Below are 20,731 nucleotides of genomic sequence, written 5' to 3'. Positions count from 1 at the left end.
GAAACACTAGGAAGAATTAGAATGAATCCCCAGACACTCAAAGAAACAAGCAAACATCAAATAGACAACAGATAAACAAATCACAAAGAAAGTGACTGTTCATTGGGATACTGTAATTACATTTTCCAATGTATTTTTTTAAATCTGAATTTAAGTGGAAAATATTTAGTGGTATACAACCTTCTCTGATTGCTATTATAGAGATAGAAAATGTCAAAAAAATATGATTTGAGAGTAACTATTAAATCCTATATAAATTTTAAAAATGATGTCAATTACTATTCCGTTGTTTGACAGCAGGGGTTGAACTCCTTTGTAAGGGGCTAGTCCATAGACATGAAGAACAGTGAACACTTCTTCAAACCTCACTAATGTGTTCTGATCAATTTGAAACTCCTAAATCCTTCCTCGTCAGACTTTTCTGGTATTATCTCTGAAAGGATGAAGAACGGTGACTGCCATTTTGAGGTGCTCACTAAATGTAGGTATGTGAGTGGATTTTTCTCAAGCCCAAGAGACCCCTGAAGAGAAACACATCAACTGTCCTCAGTGGTACAAAAGATGAGGAGGAAGAGATGGTAAATTTTGGCTATCTGCAATGTCTTAACCAGCAAGAAAGTATACACAAAACTTAAAATGATGGGTATGTTCAATAGTGAAGGGATCACACTCCCAAATATTTTAATGGCTCATATATATATATATATATGATATATATATATATATATATCTGTGTGTTGTATATTATGTATATATAATATACATATATAACTATATATATGTATATGATGTTTCTGAGACAATTATTCCTTACTAGTTAATTCTTCTTGAAAAGAAAAATGATGCTCATATATAAGACATCAGATCTCAACATAGAGTGGCACTTACATGCAGCCAACAGATATGGACCGATTATTGTTTTAAGCTAAAATGTGAATGATGACCAAATATCTAGAAGCCATATGAGAAGGACATCTTGTTTATTCTAGCCATTTCAATAATTCTCAAAAATCCTGAAACCCTGGGTTCACCATTCAGAGATCCGCCAACTGGCCCAAAACAGTAAGACAGCGCCAAAAGATGCTCATGAGCCTACCGAGATAATCTAGTGGACTTTGCTGTAAACATTTAGACCAGACTGTTCCGGCTTCCGGTTCCCTGCCTAGGATTTATAATGTTAACAACGTTTGCCTTTACCTTTCCCTCACATCCATTTCCAGACACAAGGCCTGGGGAACTTTATCGCAGAAGTAACAATATGAAGACCTTGGGCATTAGGGGTTATTTAGAAAGGATTGAATCTTTTTGACCAAGAGCAAATAAACAAAGACAAGGAAAAATCCAAAAGGGTAAAATGATGAAGGATAAAGTTTTTTAAAAAAAAAAATTAAAAGAGTTAAAGGACTCCAACTAGAGGCAGCCGAAGTTTGAGGCAGAGGCATGCCAAGATTAAATGACACTGTAGCAGAGGAAAGCTATAAACATGCAACTAGGAAGAGAATTCCACCAGTGCATCAGGCCCGTGATAAACTCTCAGTCACAAGTGTGAATGAAGCACCAGTATCACCTCCAACAGGAATGTTCCTAGAAATGAATTAAACATTAGGTCGCAAGTAGGTAGAATATCTTACTTACCCGGTTTATACTGTTGTTCCCTAAAATAGCCTGGAGTAGAGTTTTCTCAAATTCTTCCAACTGCTTAGAACATCTTTTAAAAATATGATTTGATAGACGAAAGTCACTCGCCAGTCGGGCTAATGTACCAACAGCCTCTGTCCAAAAGCTTGAGAAGGGCAGTTTGGGGTTCCGGTAAAACGTGATCAACCCATCTAACAGCTGTGAAGCTGACTCCGAAACCGTGCAGGAGTCTCTTTCAAAGTGGGTTAGGTACGCTGTGAGACGGCCGGGCTCTGTCCACCTCTTCAGTGCCAGCAGATGCTGGAAGAACTGCATGTGAGAAGACAGAGAGTTTTCCAGGGTAGTGCATGGCTTTTTCTCAAGAGGCAGCAGGAGAAGGGGTGGGGGATTGCTGCTCTCCACAAAATGCTGGGATAATTCCGCAGGTTCGCTTCTCTGCTCACTAGATAAGACACATCCGGAGTCATCCATCAACGTCAATGTGTTTTCAGAACTTGTAGGGTCCTGATCTGACAACGTGGGGAGCACGTCGTGTTCTGAAACAGAGAGCAACAGAAGCATTATCTCCCCGCAGCTAACGGTCTTAGGAACTAGACAATGACTGTGTTCTAAATGAAGATACTCCATGAAACATCCAAATCTGTATAAACAGTTAGCAAGCTGTAAGAACTGCATAGGGGCAGAAACAGAAATTGCTTAGTTTGGCTAAAGAAACAGTTTTATATTTCCAGATGGCAACTAGGATGCTTCTAGAAAGTCACAGGCACTCCAGGCTCTCTCCTCCAGTCTTTTTCTTTTAAAGACTTGTTTTATTTTTAATTATCTGTAGGTAGATGTGTCTGTAGAACGCAGTGCAGTGTTCAGAGGACACAAATGAACAAGAGACCCCTCTAGCTGAAGTTACAGGTGGTTGTGGGTCACAGAATGTGGATTCCAGACACTCTGCAAGAGTAGCCAGTGCTCCTAACCACTGGGCATCTCCTCATCCCCAGCCAGCACAGTTTTGAAAGGAGTCGTCTCCATCCATGTGTGTGCTAGAAGAGAACAGTACTCATACTGACCATGAATTATCCTGGCTGCTTCATTTTAATACCCTTAGCCAAGTGTCAAGGGAGTACATGTTGGAGATGACAACATCAAAAATTAGACACAGACCTCGTGCAGTGAGTTGCACGAGGACCATGGTAAAGTTTTACTTGGTACATATTACAGTATTAAAGCCATATTACCCCTGACCTCAAGCTCTACTACAGAGCAATAGTGATAAAACCTGCATGGTATTGGTGCAGAGACAGACAGGTTGATCAATGGAATAGAACTGAAGACCCAGAAATAAAATCATACACTTATACACACTTGATCTTGGACAAAGAAGCCAAAAATATACAATGGAAAAAAGAAAGCATTTGATGTGTAATGATAAAATGACTAATAAAACATTCTAACTTAATTCCATTTCCCATTTAAAAACTAAATCTCAAGTATATTTGATGAAAGAGAGGTACCTCCCAGTAACATATCCTGCCCTAGAAATGTCCATTGCTGGTTCAAAAGATGCGTACATTTTATTTCCATCAAGCATATTCATAGTCATTAATTTTGATGCCTTATCTCATTCATTTCTACAGTCCTTACAGCATCCCTAAAACTATATCCAGATCTCACTATTTAAATGGAACATGTTCCGTATTCTCTGTAAGCCCTATGAAGTTCATGATTACCAAACTGAAGAAGTCTCTATCCATAGACATAGACATAATCTATGTCTGGAACAGATGATATAACTAATCCTTCTGTCACTAGGTATGAGGTCATAAATAAACCCAGCTTCCTTTCTTCCCTCTGCCCTACACAAAGAGTAAAATGCTGGATTACACTGATTGTACATTCTAAACATGGATTAGTCATGTTTCTCCAAAGAAACAACACACATAATTTGGTGTGTGTGTGTGTGTGTGTGTGTGTGTGTGTGTGTGTGATGTAAAGAGGAGCAGAGCAGAAACAATTAGGGAAGTAAGACATCCCAAGACGTTTACTAGGCAAGATGGAGACCTGGAAAAGCTTAAGATGTAAGTTCTAGTCCAAACATGGGTGGCTGTGGGGGCTGTAGACTGAAGAAATGCGGGCTCAGATTTCATCTACTGGAAAGAAAAGACCCAAAAAATGTCAGGAGGAATGGAGGAAATGCTCCTGGCTAGAATAGAATCAGCTCTCCCTTCTGGTGATGCCTTCATCTCACTGGATGAGGCCAACCCAATCTGTCAACTGACAAATAATCTCACCAGGAAGTGAAGAGTGCTGAGATAGCCGAACTGAAACTTAAAATAATAACCAAGGCATCTGTCTAGGTTGCCCTCAAATGCCTCCCTCAAGTTGATTCACACCACCGTCATCTTTTGCACAATTTAATGCAACACCTTCACCAATCAGCTTCAGGTTCTGCCCACCTCTGGCTCCCTTCACTAAAGCAGCACTTTTGAAGCCATCTGTTTTGAAGAAATGTTCCAGATACTTCTCTCATTCTCTTTTCTCTGCCATAGAACACACACCTCCAAGGACCTCAGTACACAAAGTCTACCATCATTGGCACACCCCAACCTCTTCATTTCCTTACGTTCATCTTCACCCTGTGCTTGTAATAACAAGCCATGTAGTTCATGAAAACATGAGATACGACTCCACAAACTATGGCATGGTTTTCACATACAGTTCCCCAGATCATACTGATTTTTCTTCAAGTCCAGCTTCATATATTCAGTAAAACTTTCCAACTTCTCTCCAGGCTGAGAAAAGCCTTATATACACTTCATTATTACCCACCTTAACCTGTTCTGAATATACTAGTTACTTCATACTGAAAGGAGAAGATTCCGAGGCAAGAGTTTATTTATGTATTTCTGCTGTTTGATGCCCGCCTCCTATGTGGTTGGTAACTTGAATACTTGTCAAAAGAATCACACACACACACACACACACACACACACACACACACACACACACACACACATTATGATTGAATCAAGTAACATCCATTCAAATATACTCAGCATAAGTGTAATGTATAATTTACCACTTCTAATTAATTCTTCCAAGCATTAATAATCATTATCTAGCATATACTCGTTCATTGACTATTGTAAAAGTAATGTTTATGCCACCTGGTGGTCAAATAAAAATGTTTTTAAAAGCCATCTCATTCCATTTTAATAACATTTTGTATTTATAAGGGAATTGCAAACATTTCCCCTTCCTCCCTGTAACCTTTACCATGATTCCCCTTCTCAAATGTATGTCCTCTTTTAAAAAATATATGTATATAATTTATTTATTTATATATAATATATTGGAATTATTTATTTACATATAATCTGTATACTTGTGCAATTTATATATATACTCTATAATATATACTCTAATATATATTTTTATTTGTAAATATGAAACTATGTATATATACATATACCTATACATATATATATATGTACACACCACACACACATATATGTATATATGTACATATATTCCTACATACAAACTGCTCAGTCAATGTTATATATATTTATATGATCTCAAGGCTAAGTACTTGGTATAGGATAATCAACACTTTGAGTTTGGGGACTCCTAACAACAGTATTTCACTTAAAGGCAAGTGTTTTCTTCTTCCTCTAGGAAGAAGATATGTTTTAGCATATGACAAAGCACATGCAAGATATGCTGACAAAGAACAGATTTCAGCGTACTTTACCCGAGAATAGCAATATACATCACCATCCAAACTCTGATCATACAAGAGAGAATGAAATATCATATGGACAGAACTAATACCAAATGGAATGGTTTCTCTTGACTAAAGTGTCTTTTCTGAATGTAAACAAAACAGTGTGTATCTGTGAGCCAAGTTTATCCTAGAGAATGTAACACCACGATTCCTTATGATTTCAAGTGTCCATGCCCTGGGATTTCCTTATTGTCTCTTTCCTAAAACATCTTCCAGCTCCCCAATAGTAGCTTTCTTCAGTGATGCACCTGTTGTACCTGCGTACCCAGTCTATTTCACTTTCCTGACTATCTCCATCACACAGTCTCAATGGATTATTTTAGCAACAGACTCTCGAATCTATATATATCTAATTACAATTGTTCTCAACTCACTAGTCTTCTTTGCTGGCGGTTGTCTGTTTTTAAGTGCTGGCAGCACAATAATACAATATTTCTTACAAAATAATCATTAGCATTTTATCAAACATTTAATTAAAAATAACTATTTCTGGTTTGAACTTATGATATTTAGGCTTAGGATATACTGTGTAAAATGAAGGATTGATTGGAAAAAATATTCAAAGACAGTACAGTGAACAAATTTTCACAACTGCCTGGCATGCTGCCAACTGAGGGTGTGAAAATATCCATATGGAAACAAATAAATAATCAGACTTTATAAGTCAACTCATTTATAAGTCAACTTGCTTTGACTCAGTTTCAAATGACTTAGACCCTTCACAGAATGGAAGGCACTGTGGAAGAACTACCTTGTCCTGGGTAGAAGAAACATAAAACCACTCATATCTAAGTATACAAAAGGCAGAAGTATAAATCTCAAAGCTGGCCCTGTAGTGATTCCCTTACTCCCATGGGGGACAGCCATTAAAGGATCTACAGCCTCTCACAACCGTGTCATCCACTAAGTTTGAGGACTTGAACCACATGAACCGGGGTAACTTTTTATCCAAGTCACATTCTGGCTATTATCTCAAGAAGACTTGACCTCTGCACCTAAGACATCCCAAGCCCAATAGAAACCAGCATTTATTTCCCTTATCCTTAACTCCAATGTCCTGACATCCATGCTAGCCTTCAGGCGCCCGTGTGTGAAGCTTGAGAATCTAGTTTGTGAAATTCAGACACTAACACACACTGATCCTGCCTACCCTCCTAAGTCTGTTCAGTCTACACCCACTTAGGTATTCTATGTGACTTTCTTTAAAGCCTCAGTCACAAGTTTCTCAAGGCCATTTTCCTGTCATTCAAAACCTCTTTAGATGTCATCTCTTCAGAACTTCTGCTCTAACTACTCCAAGCTAAGGGAGCTTCCAGATCAATCTGTCCTCCATCTTCCCATTTTCAGTTCCCTAGCCTGTCACTATCATTTCATGACTATTCCCCAGTGATATTTTTTGTCTTCAGCATTATGAATATGTGCTCCATAAAAGACCTAGACGTCCTAGCCTATTGCTGTATCTCTGAGTATGTAATTCTGAGTAGGAGCTAAGTAATATTAAACAAACAAAACCCTTTTTACACCATCACCCCATTTATTTCCATGTTTTGTGATTATTTGTAAAGAGCAGAGATACACAGGGAAGTTTTAGCCTCCTGTCCAATTGCTCTGTCTGATTAACTTGTCAGCCAGATAATATAAATGCACAATGCTTGCAACATGTATATGTCAAATAAATTTTATGTTAATCTTCTGTTTTCATTCTAGAAAACCCTCCCAAGGCTCTTGCCTACAAACTGGAAAAGCGCATTTTGTTCTGGTGTGATGACTTTTCTTGAGAGGTCAGACCTTCGTTTTTCATCATTTTTTACAATACTCTCTCTACTCTACTGGCCAAAGTCAACTTAAACTGTTTTCCAGTAGATTCTTTTTTTTTAATTGGATATTTTTTTATTTACATTTCAAATGTTATCCCCTTTCCCCCACCCAACCACCCACTCTTTCCTGACTCCCTGCCCTGACATTCTCCTACACTGGGGAGTCCAGTCTTGGCAGAACCAAGGGCTTCTCCTGCCATTGGTGCCCAACAAGGCCATCCTCTGCTACATATGTTTCTGGAGTCATGAGTCTCTCCATGTGTACTCTGTGGATGGTGGTTTAGTCCCTGGGAGCTCTAGTTGGTTAGTATTGTTGTTCTTATGGGGTTGCAAACCCCTTCAGCTCCTTCAATCCTTTCCCTAATTCCTCCAATGTAGGACCCTGTTCTCAGTTCAATGGTTGGCTCCGAGCATTCACCTGGGTATTTGTCATGCTCTGGTGGAGCCTCTCAGGAGACAGCTATATCAGGCTCCTGTCAGCACGCACTTCTTGACATCAGCAATATTGTCTGGGTTTGGTGGCCGTATGTGTATGGGCTGGATCATCTTTACATTATTCTCTCCTGCTTAAAATGCTTCCTTGGAGCTGTTTAGAATTAACTACTTCAAACTCTTTATTAAAAGAAAAGAAAAACCTAGCAGAGTGAAATCTTTTGGCCATTGCAATACTTCCCTAACTTACATCTTAAAGAGGATATATTTCAATTGAGCAACCTTGAAACAGGCCCTCAGTGAGTCCATGTGGAAGATATTAAACTTGTATTTCAAATAAACCTTTCAGAAGTTTCTCTTATTTATATCATACATACTTTTTCTTTGCTTCTCAGACACAGAATTAAAGGGAATATATGTCTCAAAATGCACTACTGTTCTCTCCTCCAAAATTCATTCATTTAGTATGTTTACCTGTTCTTTACTAGACTCAATCTCTATGATACAAGAATTTATTCTGAAACACCTATTTCTCTAGAGTTCAGTCTTATCTGCACATGAGAGTTCTTTTAGTTCATTTAGAACCCTATGCACTCAGCTCATATTCCATGCTAAATACACTAGGCTCTCCAAGCACAGAGCCCAAAGTCAATTGGTTTTTTTTATCTTTATTAACTTGAGTATTTCTTATTTACATTCCAAGTCAATTGTTTAAAAGCTCTCAGATGACTCTAATGGTAAAATACTTGGTGTATATTAATTTATATTTATTATGCAATTTTTGAGAGAACAGTAGCTTGTCCCTTTCTGTGTCATCCCAATTAACATCTTCATAATGTCGAGAATGCCTTCCTCCTTTCTCTCATTGTGTTTATCATGTTGTTGAATATTTCTAAGCTCAACAGCAGCTCCAGTCTCTTACCATGGATTACCCAGGTAGTAACTTTACTACTACTTTTACTACTCTATTCCACTCCACTTTAGCCCAAGTTATTATTGCTCGCTTGGTGATATCCCAGACTCCTTCCTGCCTGGTGGATTCCTACCCCACCAACGATTCAATGCACACAGAATCACACATAAGTTTAAAACTCCTAGTTAACTTAACCAAAGCATCTCTCCATTGTCACAAAATTTTATGCACTGAGAAAAGCACAACATATGTTGTCCATCTGCCTCTTCCCTGGCTTTCAACATAGCCCCAAATAGCCTTTCTCTTACCCTTCACAATCAGTCTGGCCTGTGTCTAATTGCTCAGCATTCCTGTTTCAAGGTCACGGATTGCACTGCTCTTGAAGGACTTGGCTCAACAACCTCCTTCTATACAATGGCTCATTGCCCATCCAGTCTAACTTTTCTGTTCTTTTCCATTCTAGGAAATTCACCACCACAGCCTGCTTTATTGTTTTCTACATTTTTTTAAACCGACTCTCATCTCCCTTGCTTATTGTTTCAATAAGTTATTATCTGTAATATGAATAGAGATTCTATAATTTCTGTACTGTCACTACAGGAACTGCAGAAGTAAGTTAGATACAGAATGAGAAATGAACTAATCAATTAATGTAACCATTTCAAGATATCTTGCCTCTCTAACCAGACATAGGCAACTGATGAGTAAACAGATTTTTTTTCTCCTTTTCTAGTCTTCAAAATCAAGCACCATACTGAGAGAACATCACATATTCAAGTATCTGTTGCTCATTTCCTCTATTTCGGTAGATTCTCGGCATTCATTTCAGAACTTAACTCTACTGAGCAATATTATAACTGAGTTTTTCCCATAAACTTTCAATCCATAAACACCCAGAATAAATTGTCAACTTACTATCATAATTAAGATCCCACAAGACATTTGCAATGTTAATTCAAAGCCTAACTCCTTTATCCTTCACTCTTCAGATCATATCCATATTATAGAAAGACAATATGGAAAGGTTGATCCACAGTTGTAGGCTTTGACTCTGTAGATCCGTGTTGCTGCCTGTAAGCCACACATTTAATTAATGTGTATTTGCTTAGATGAAACAGATGGGAATCCTAATCAGAAAATAGCCCAAGTCTGAACTGCGTGCCTGGATCTAAACCCATTCTGACTAGAGCATTTTTACCATCTATTGTGTATAGACAGTGGCTCTGGAAGTTGGTCTAGTTTCATGATTTTTTTTTTACATTACATACATTGAAAACAATTTGAGAAATGTAGGCCTTATTAAAATACCATCAAAATTTTCAGCGTGCCATACTAGAATAATACGCTCTTCCTAAAACATTGCTGACAGTCACAGGTACTAAGGTAATTACTTTCTAAAGAAAGAGGAAATCCCACAAAATTCAGTCCCTCTTGGCTAACACAGTATTCTGACATCACTGCTTTTACTAAGGTTATAGTGGGCAATTCTACCTACCTATGCGCCTTCTTCGAATGACCTACTAGCTCCTATTCAGAGGTAATGATAATCAAGGTAATGATAATTCAGTTACCTCCAGGTAACTGGTAGGCATGCATACATCTTACAAACACTTAACATTTCCAATAACATAGTCTGATAGTCCCAAGAAATGGAAAATAATGATAAAATACTCTTTAATCTTCGCTTTTGGGGTGTAATCTTCACTATTGATTGTGTTCTCTCTAAATGTTGACAATCACGACAAAATCCATAATATAGACCTCTAAGTGTCTTTAAGAATCTAGGTGTATTTATCTACATCGGTCTGAAGCCCAAAGTACTGGGAGTCCCTGTGAATGCTCTTAAGTCAGATGAGAGGAATCTACCTTGAACCTCTACTATCCCCTAAGAAGTTAGAATTGCCATGTTCATCTAGTATCATTCCCTCTTTTGTGTAATACATCATTCCCTGCAAGAGAAATCTGACAATTTTGTATTTTCCAGATAACAAAAAGAAATGAAAGAAAAATGGCTCATTAAATTGCCTCCCTTTCTCTTTGAAAGTGGGAAATAATTTCAGTAATAATAGTTAAATCACATATACAGTCATCACCATTGAATGAAAACTAACTATTTCCAGTTGAGCCTGATGTACTTGCAATCCCAGCACTGGAAAGGTGGGCCAGGATGGTTTTGAGTTCAAGGGTGACCTGTGTGTACACAGAGTGTTCTAGGCTAGCCTGGTGATGCAGAATCTCCATGTTGGAACAGAATAACATATTTCTGTTCTAATTCCCCTTTAAGGAGCCTTGTCCTTCTCTTCATATGACCAGTAGGCTATTCAATAAACTATATTAGTTTTGTTTCAAAGTGTACTAATATGGAATATTTTCCTTGACTTGGCCTAAATATTTTTTCTAGTTTGTTTTCTGTGGCTGTAGTAAATACCAAGAGCAAAAGCAACTTGCAGGAGAAAAGGGTTTGTTTGGCTTACAGGTCACAAACAGTCCATTGTTGAGAAAACTCTAGGAAGGAACCTGAAGGTAGGAACAAGTGAAGAAGAGAAGACCAAGGAGTGATGTTCCTTACTTGGTCACTTCCTCTGCCATGCTTAGCTACCTTTCCTTGTGCAGCGGAAGTCCACTTGTCCAGGCATGTACCCACCCCAAGCAGCCTTGGATCTCCTACTGTGATGGTTTGTGATGCCTGGCACAGGGATTGGTACTATTAGGAGGTGTGGCCTTGTTGGAGTAGGTGTGTCACTGTGGGCCTGGTCTTAAGACTCTCATCCTAGCTGTCTAGAAGCCAGTATTCTGCTAGCAGCCTTCATCTGCTAGATAAAGAAGTAGAACTCTCAGCTCCTCCTGCAGCATGGTTGATGGAAAGCTGCCATGCTCCAGCCTTGATAATAACTGACTGAACTGTAAGCCAATCCCAATAAATGCTGTCCTCACAAGAGTTCCCTTGGTCATATTGTCTGCTCACAACAGTAAAACCCTAAGACAGAAGTTGGTACCAGGGACTGGAGTATTGCTGTGATAGGCCTGACCATGCTTTTATTTGGTTGAATGTGGATTTTGAGAATTTGGATTTGGAAAGCCATGGAATGTGGGGCTTAATGAGCCATCCTAATAGGAATATGGAAGACTTTGTCGCTGTGAATGATTTGAAATGTGCAAACCTGGCCCTAGAGGTTTCAATGAAGAATTGCACTACATAGCCTAGAAGCTGTTTTTGTAGTATTTTGGTAAAGAATGTGGCTTCTTTTTTCCTTTGTCTGAAGAGTCTACATGAGGCTAAGGTAGAGATTTATATTAATTGCATTGACAAAGAAAGTCTCAAAAAAGCCCAGTAGAGACTTTGTTCTTTGGTTAAGTTTCCTGAAGAGCATTTTGAACAAGCGTAGCTTGCTTTGAGAGAAAAAAATATAAAAATATAGTTTGAGTATTAAAGGGGTACCAGGAAGTGAAATGGAGCGCAATCCTGTGTTCTAGGAGATAGCAGATTAATGGAGTGGGACTTTGAGGCAAGAGCCTATGAAGCTAAAATAAGATCCAGGCAAGATGGTACACACCTTTAATCCCAGGAGATAAAGCCAAGCAGATCTCTGAGCTCAAGGCAAGCCTAGGACAGAGCAAGTTCTAGGTGAATAAAAGCTTAAATCCAGGCATGGCGGTATTCACTTTTAATCCCAAAAGACAGGCAGACAGTTCTCTAAATTCAAGGTCAATCTACAGAGCAAGGTCCAGGACAGCCAACCTTAGGCAGTGAAGGAGTTTGGAAAACAGAAAGCTAGTGATAAAGTAATAGAACAAGGGGGCCATGTTCCAACTCCTGCAAGCAGCAGACCTCAGCAGCTTTGGCCATGTGACCCTGGGTTTAGCGTCAAGAACAGAAGGGACGACTGGGACTGTTGATGGTGGTTAGTTGGGGCTAAGAAATCTGCCGTGACTAAGAAGAGGCCATCATCACTGAGGTGAAATCATCTGGGAAGTGTTTTCTGGGAACACGAAGAAGCTGTGTTCCAGAGATAGCCAAGGTTGTACTTCATGCTGCAGCTGAACTTGGTATTGTGTAAGAGTCACCCAGGTGATAGGTTTTGAAGGCATGAAGGGTCATGAAGAGCAGCTGAGGCTTGGCACTGTGAGAGGACATGGAGGTCCATTGGTGAAGATGCAGCCTCAGTTACAGTTGACTGCCCAGGACTGGAGGGGTCATGCAAAGGAGTTGAGGATTGACACCATGAAGAGAGCCTATGAGAGGCTACTGGTGAAGCTTAGCTGCAAAGGAAGACCTCATGCCAATACCATGGGATGATACCAGGAACAACAGCAGCATTGGAATGGATCAACCTGAGCTTAGAGTGCTACAGGGGGCAAAGCTGTAGAAGTGATGCCAGCCCTTTGGAGGAGCCCAGAAGATCATGTGTGGATTCCAGACATTGTAACATTGAAGCTGCCTTGAAGACTCCATGATTATTGAGATGCTAGAGCCATAGTATCTGTTGAGGAAAGCTGCTAAAAGGGAGTAGAACCAGCCCAGGAGAAAGAAGTTTGCTGCAGTTAGCAAAGATGAAAAAAAGAGATCTGAAGACTGCTTTGTCATCAGCCATGGAGATGCAGAGTTTGGAGTTTGCCCAACTGGTGTTCTGACTTGCTTTGGGGATTACAGTTAAGTGATTGGATGGATCTCAAAAGAGACTTTGAACTTTGGACTTTTAACATTGTTGAAACTACTATAAACTATCGGGACTTTCTAAGATGGACTAAATGTATTTTTTTATTAGGCTATGACTAGATATTGTCCCTATAGACTTGTGTGTACAAAAAAGTCTATGGGGGATGCTTGGCCTAGAGAGTAGGACTATTAAGAGATGTGGCCTTGTTGGAGTAAGTGTGTCACTGTGGGCATAGGCTTAAGACTCTCACCCTAGCTGCCTGGAAGTCACTATTCCACTAGCAGTCTACAGATAGAGATGTAGAACTTTCAGCTTTTCCTGCCCTATGCTTGCCTGGAAGCTGCCATGCTCCAGCCTTAATGATAACTGACTGAACTTCTGAACCTGTAAGCCAGCTCCAATTAAATATTGTCCTTATAAGAGTTGCCTTGGTCATGGTGTCTGTTCATAGCAGTAAAATCCTAAGTAAGATACATACATAAATTTTTAATCATGACAATAAGACACAAATCTGGCCACAAGTCAATTTGACTTATATTCCTTCTTCTTAGTTATGCCTAGAATTATATCAAGTTGACAAAAAACTAACCTGCACAATCCCCTTCTTGTCGAATTTGACATATAACAACACCTTGAAGTATAAATTTTTCTCTTTGTTTCCAAGATCTCATTTTATATCACAATGTAAAATAGAGTAAAACATTATAAGTACGCCAATATTTAAAAAGTTCAACATATTAATAGTACAAGGTCTCCTTAAAACTCCAAAGTCAACTGTGTGTTCCTGTAAATTCCAAAACAAGTCACATTCTTCCTTATAGTAAGAGGGAGGAACAATAAAGCACAGTTACATATCAAAGCAAAATCGAAATCAACACTCTGAAGAGTTAAACACTGACTCTCCGTGGTAATTCATTTTCGGAGTGTGGGGAGATAACTTTGAGAGCCTCTGACTACTAACATAGACTGGCAGGTGCAGACGGTCTGGCTTTATTTGGTATTTGCTGTTAAATATAAAAGCACACCTCAGATTGCCATTGTTGTATTATTCACAATCCCAGCTGAAGGAAGGCAGCCAGGGATCCCTTCTTTCAGTTACCCTCTGTCTCCCTCTCCTGTCTCTCTCATCTCTTTCTTTGTCTTCCTTTTTCTCTCCTCTATCTTCTCTACCTCCCTCTCCCTCTCTCTAGCTTCCCCCTCTCCTTCTCCTCCCCCTCTCCCTACCCCTCAGATCACCCAGGCACCTCTTTTGAGATTTAGTCTGTTGATAGACAGAGTCCACATCAAACAGAAAGACAGGATATCAAGTGAGGGATAGGGTTGCCATCCCAGTCAAAAACTCCAACCCCTAATTGTTCCTGTCTGAAAGAACTGCAGGGACAAAAAATGGAGAAGAGCTTAAGGAAAAGGAGGCCCAGTGACAGGCCCAAAGTGGGATCCAGTTTAAGGGGAGGCCCCAAAGCCTGATACCATTACAGAGGCTATGGGGTGCTCATAAAAAGGAACCTACCATGACTGCCCTCCAAACAACCCAACAAGCAGCTGAAAGAGTCAGAAGCAGATATTTACACCCAGCCAATGGACAGAAGCTGCTGACCCCTGTGGTTGAATTAGGAAAGAACTGGAAGAAGCTGAGTAATAGGGCGACCCTGCAGGAGGACCAGCAGTCTCAGTTAACCTGGACCCCTGAGAATGAGCTAACAGGCAGCATACACCAGCTGATATGAGGCCCCTAACACATATACAGCAGAGGACTGCCTGGTCTGGGTTCAGTCAGAGAAGATGCACCTAACCCGCAAGAGACTGGAGGCTCCAGGGAGTGGGGAGGTCTGGAGATTGGGAGGTGGCTGGGGTGGAGACATTTTAGTGGACACAGGGGTTTCCGGGAGGAGATATGGGATGTGGAACAAAGGGTGGGCTGGGAGGGGGATAAAAATCTGGATTGTAAAAAAAGAAAAAAAAGGTTAAATAAGATTAAGCAACAAAAAAAGAAATGCTAAATTCTGTATTACAAGGACGAGTTGCCTCAAGACAAGTGAATTCTCCCATGTGCCAGCTTTTGTTGTATAAACCTTGCTCCTTAATTTAAAACTGTTGGTGAGGAAAGATGCCTACAGCTTGTAGCTGGCAGAAGAGAGGTAGGTAGGAGGTAGGCAGGGCTTCGGGACCTGGATTTAAGGTCTGTCTCAGAGAACACTAGAGAGGGAGAAGAGGAAGGAAGAAGATGCCATGGGGTAGGTGGATAACGGCTACCGAGTTGGAATAGGAGTGTCCCAGGCAGAACACGGCAAGTGATATCTTGGGGTTTGTGAAAGGAAAGATGACAAAATACCATAAAGGATTGATATCAGCCCAGCTCTGGTGCTTTACGGCTTGTTGTAAATATAGAGGGATTTTTGTTCTTTATTTGGGAACTAAATGATCTAATGTGGGGTAGAAGCCTCCAAATAATATTTACCGCAACGCACTTCTCTGGCTCTAGCTGCCTCTCTAGTTCTTTCAAGGATCCACACAGAGACACAAAGCTGACCACCACCATGGACAGACAACTGCTCAGAAATTACAGATGTGATAGGATGTGTCACGGTTCCCTGGTTAAGAACTAATGAGATAAGGTTAAACAATTCATACAACACAGAGATAGAAATAGCTACAGAGTCGCTGAAAGCACAGTAAATTATTAACGAAATTGTGTATTCAAATATGCAAACTGCAATCTAATTTGTATGAAGTAGGTCAAAGAATGGGGGCATTCTGTTAAAAATACTACTTTATGGAAAGAAATGGGAACTTATACTAAATTCCAGGGCATTTGTTATTAAAATAACAATGGGCAGAGAAGCAAGATGCCTAAAGTCTGTGTATTCAGTTTTAATTACAAATTTAAAAACTTTAAATATTATAAAATATGTAGAAGGAGCAGAAGTATTTAAATTTTCATCAGGCACCTTTCACCGAAGTTCATCTGTTAACACAAAATGCAAACTCCTATGTATTGCGATTTAATTTATATTGAAAACTTCACCAAAGCTTCATGAAAGTAATTTCTGTTATTTGATATTTCTTGGCTTAATTGGAGATCATATTTTAACTAGATCCTGAAATATCTTTTGAGAGTAAACCGATGTTTAAGATTTCTCTGCATTTGAAATCACGTGAAAGCACAAAAGCAATTCCGTTGTTCATATAAATTTAACTTAAAAAAAAATAGAGGTATTTTTAGCAATAGAACTTCAAAAAAAAAAATAAAATGAGGATTTCACTGCAAAGTCTGCCCATGTACTTTAAAGCACAAATCCTGACAGAAATACTCTGAATGTATTACGGACACACGTAAGCAGTATTTCTTTTATCTCTGAGAAAAACTGGATCTGGAGTACAGCAAAACGATATATACTTTCCGAAAAACAATTGACAATTTGAAACAATGGGTCTGTTCACTGGCTAGGAACAGCTCACACCACATTCATGTCTCCTTTACCAATATCCTAAGGCATCCCTCTGCAGTGTTCTCTGCTGACTATGTGCCGCTTACACTGAAATGTGCTATAGCATGAATTCGTCTTACAAATTCACCCAAAATATTTTATTTTTGGGCCGACTCCTTTAGGTTTACATATGACCTGGAACATAGTGGAAATACACACTCAATAGCTTTGCATTTGTGATGTGAAACTTTATTTACATGGTGAAATTGTTTTGTCTCATTGCTTAGAATTTGCCTGACATTCATCCACAGCTGTGTAGTTATTTTTATCTCGATTAACTTGTAGACTTTTAAAATGATTATTATAGTTCCATCCAATTTAAAGTTCATAGAGATTTGCAGTATGCAATATACAGAATTTCTTCCTGATTACTTTTTCAGTACAAAATGTTTTTTGAATTACTTACACTTGATATAAAAAAAGATACTCTATTGAGGGGAAAAGAAAGGCTGCCGTAGACAAGTGTATGCAGAGACCATAAATGATGATGTGTCTTAGTAGACCTCAGACGGTATTCACGGGTCTTTATCTTAGCTCTGCTGCTCTAATCTAACTCTGAACGAACACTGGCATCTGGAACTGCGGGCTCTGTCTTCTCACTTGGTATTACAACACGCTCTAAAGGCTTGTTTCCCTCCTCATTCATTGCAAGCAGGGCTTTTGCAAGGCAATAATTAGGTTTCTATTGGTTCATTTCTGGTAAATTTTCTATTATGTCTCATGAACATATATTTCAGTTTCATTTCTTTAAACCAGTAGCATTGAAACTTCAGTATTCATTATGACCACCTAAAAGAGTGTTAAGTTACAGTTGCTGGGTGTCCTGAGGTTTTTATTCAGCTTTTAGGTAGGATCTGAGAACTTGTACGTTTCTAACAAGTTTCCAACTGATGCTGATTTAAGGAAATGCTTTAATGTGTTCTTTAGAACAAAATTTTGAGCATTCCAGAGGAGCCCACAGCATTTGGTATTGTTTATTTAATTCTAGATAGGTTCCTTACCCTGAGTTCTTCATTTAACAATGAGGAAATAAAGAGACCGTTATGGATGAAACAAAAAGTTATGGATGACTTCCAAAAACTAGCAGAGAAATACATACAAAACATATAAATTCAGGCCAGTTGAAAACGGTTAAACACTAGAACAAAGCAGCAGATGTGTAAATGAAGACTACTTGGAGGACAAAAAAAAGGCTCTTAACCTTAAAGGTGAATGCCAAACCAATAACCAGCCAGGGCATCCATGAGGGCCTCTGAGATGTGGGCCCTTCCTGTGAGAGGCAGGCCCTTCCTCTGTGAGAGGCGGGCCCTTCCTGTGAGAGGCGGGCCCTTCCTCAGGTCACCCTCTCCTGCTTATTTGTGTTCTGAATCCTGGTAGTAGGCTACCTAGGATTCTCCTTCCGTACTTTTTCCTTCACTATCTTCCATTTCCCTGTCTTCTAATTCCTTACACCTGATGTCACTGAATGGTGTCACTGTGTGTCACCTATACACACTTCCCAACTACCTTTTTTGCTCCCCGTTCTTTTCAGTCAAGCTCAGTATATTAAGTCTTGGCCTTTCTGGTAAAGTCTTGACAGCAGCACCCACGCTGCCTAAAGACAGCCAGACATACACTCATAGGCCCACCCCATTTGGCTCAATTATTTAATTTTATTTTCGCTTTGATAATGAAAATGACACTAACTATACTGTACATTTTCCAAAGATATCTCCATGAATTCTGTTCATTGGATATCCACTTTTTAAAAATATAAATCTCAGAATCTAGAGTCCAATTTAAACTAAGAATCATCATACTTTTTAATTTCTAACATATTAACATTGGGACCTTTTAAAAAAAATCACTTACACAATATACCCAAAGGTAAACATAGCCGTAAGTCTGAGAAGAATACTGAAATTTGTTGTAGGTTTAGGGATGTAGATAAAAAATAAGTGCCTATAATTGACATACATGAGTTCACTTTCTAGAACCAAATTAATAATAGCAACAACAACAACAACAATAATAATGAAATGAAATGAACATAATAATATAGTATAATAAATATTGAATATAATAAAATACCAAAATGTAATAAAATAAAATAATGAGTTGAAATGATAAAAAAAATGGGCAAGCATCTAAGACTCTGAATGTATTCTAAACCATTTTAGCTTCTGTTTCAAGGAAGGAAAGCTGCCACTGCTGCTGTAGATTTATTCTGCTGACTCACCTGAGAGGGAGGACTCCAGAGATGCACCCTACCTAACAAGATCCTCAGGTAGATGTTAGACTTACTCTCCGTGCACTACCTTTATTGCTACAAGGGCTCGGAAGATCTCCAGAAACATACAACGACCCACACAGACTTTTGTAAATATTAGCATATCTACATGTATTTATTCTGCAAATAGTCACCAATCACCCTCCATATGACAGGCGCTATGCTAAGCATCTGATCACACTGCTGATGTTTATCAACCCGATTCCTGAAAGCATGACTCAGGTACCGTGGAGTGCACAGACCGCTTCCTCAGGTATAATTTACCCTACATGTGCTGTGAATATGCAGATTCTGAGACCCACAACATGAAAACCTAATCCAGTCTCGAGAGGTAGTCAGAGGCAGTAGAATATTAAAACTCTGTCAGGAGAACTGAACTGTATTTAGCGGACAAAAAGGAGAGGGAGACTATGCCATCAGAAATAGAGTGCACGTGCAAGTTTAGAGCAAAGCTCAGGGAAGACAGTAACACAAGTGAAAAACTTCCTCATCCATAGTACAGGAAGTGATGGAACCCAAAGGGATGAGGCTGGGATAGAGACGGTCCAGCTTAAGGATATGAGACTTCTTCCCAAAGCAATCAGAAAACTTGAGATTGCATACGAACCAGAGTAGGAAAAGTGAATGCTGCAAAAATCAAGGCACGATATATAGGATCAATGAAGCAGGATAAAGTTAAATAGCAGAAGGGAAACTATTTCCATGAGGAATGGCCAGATACGGAGAGAGTCTAGCAATACATAGAAATCAGAGTCCACCTAACCCACAAGGTTATCTCAGCACGGAATGAAATGTCCTAGAAGCCAGCTTCTGCACATAAGCAACCAGATCCAGAGCCCCGCATCAGGAAAATGAGATGGAGGATGGCTTCCGTCTGAAAAGGTTATCTTCATGGATGAGCGCAACCTCTGATGGTTTGACTTCGATCCCTGCATCTGCGTGTCTGTGGTCCTTCTGTGTCTCGGTCATCATTACTACAGAGACAAGGTCTGATATGATCATTAAAGGGTCTATACCTCATCAGGACATGTTAGGATAATTAAGGGAGTTACATTTCTTAATGTTGGACTTAACTACTAAAACCATTTGATTGTCTAATCAGTTTAACTTTAATTTTCATTGTTTATATCCAAGGATTTCTAATTATCAGATTCATTCAATTCTGTGTAATGTGTGTAAAGCATTTCTAATATACAATTATAAGTTTCCACTTTCAATTATTCAAATTCAATTATTATAAAGACTGCCAGCAAAATGTCTTTTGACTGCACATTTTAACACACGTGTACTATGACTTTTTAAAATTAACAGCAGCTTTAGGCAAACTTCAATTATCATCATATTTATGAGTGCTACAGAGTAACAGAGAAATAAGTGCTTATCCATGTTCTTCCAGCATCTATAAGCCAGTTCATATCCCAATACACAATATGAATTTCACAGCTGTATCTGAGAGACAGATCTTTTGTATGTGGCATGGCACGGGATAAGAACATAGAGATGGACGAAGGCCGGGTGAGCTATAGCAAGGAGAATGGCGCTGAGTTTACTAAAGCAAGCTCGGCCTCAGGTCTGGCGTGGTGTACAGATGACTGGGATGATCTACATCTCCTGTTCTGTTGCCTTGCAGGCATCAGTGCAGCTAAAACCACTGGGCTGAATCCACAGTACACAGGATGAACAGTAGGAACTGTGCAAGTACTGAAGCATTTAGGATTTAATCCTCAGGACGAAGGCG

The 20,731-nt window shown here is 39.2% G+C and overlaps 1 protein-coding gene across 1 annotated transcript in view; it reads right to left on the bottom strand.

Annotated features, from left to right (window-relative positions):
- The window catches only part of Mei4 (meiotic double-stranded break formation protein 4), a 167,841-nt gene that overhangs the window by 111,815 nt on the left and 35,295 nt on the right, over positions 1–20,731 (bottom strand). The window contains exon 3 of the mRNA XM_032910002.1: positions 1,636–2,174. Within this exon, the coding sequence (XP_032765893.1) occupies positions 1,636–2,174 (539 nt within the window). The remainder of the gene's footprint in view (positions 1–1,635; positions 2,175–20,731) is intronic.

This window comes from Rattus rattus, chromosome 8 (assembly GCF_011064425.1).
Source record: "Rattus rattus isolate New Zealand chromosome 8, Rrattus_CSIRO_v1, whole genome shotgun sequence".
NCBI classification, from domain to species: Eukaryota; Metazoa; Chordata; class Mammalia; order Rodentia; family Muridae; genus Rattus; species Rattus rattus.
This window is presented reverse-complemented; position numbering and strand designations above follow the sequence as displayed.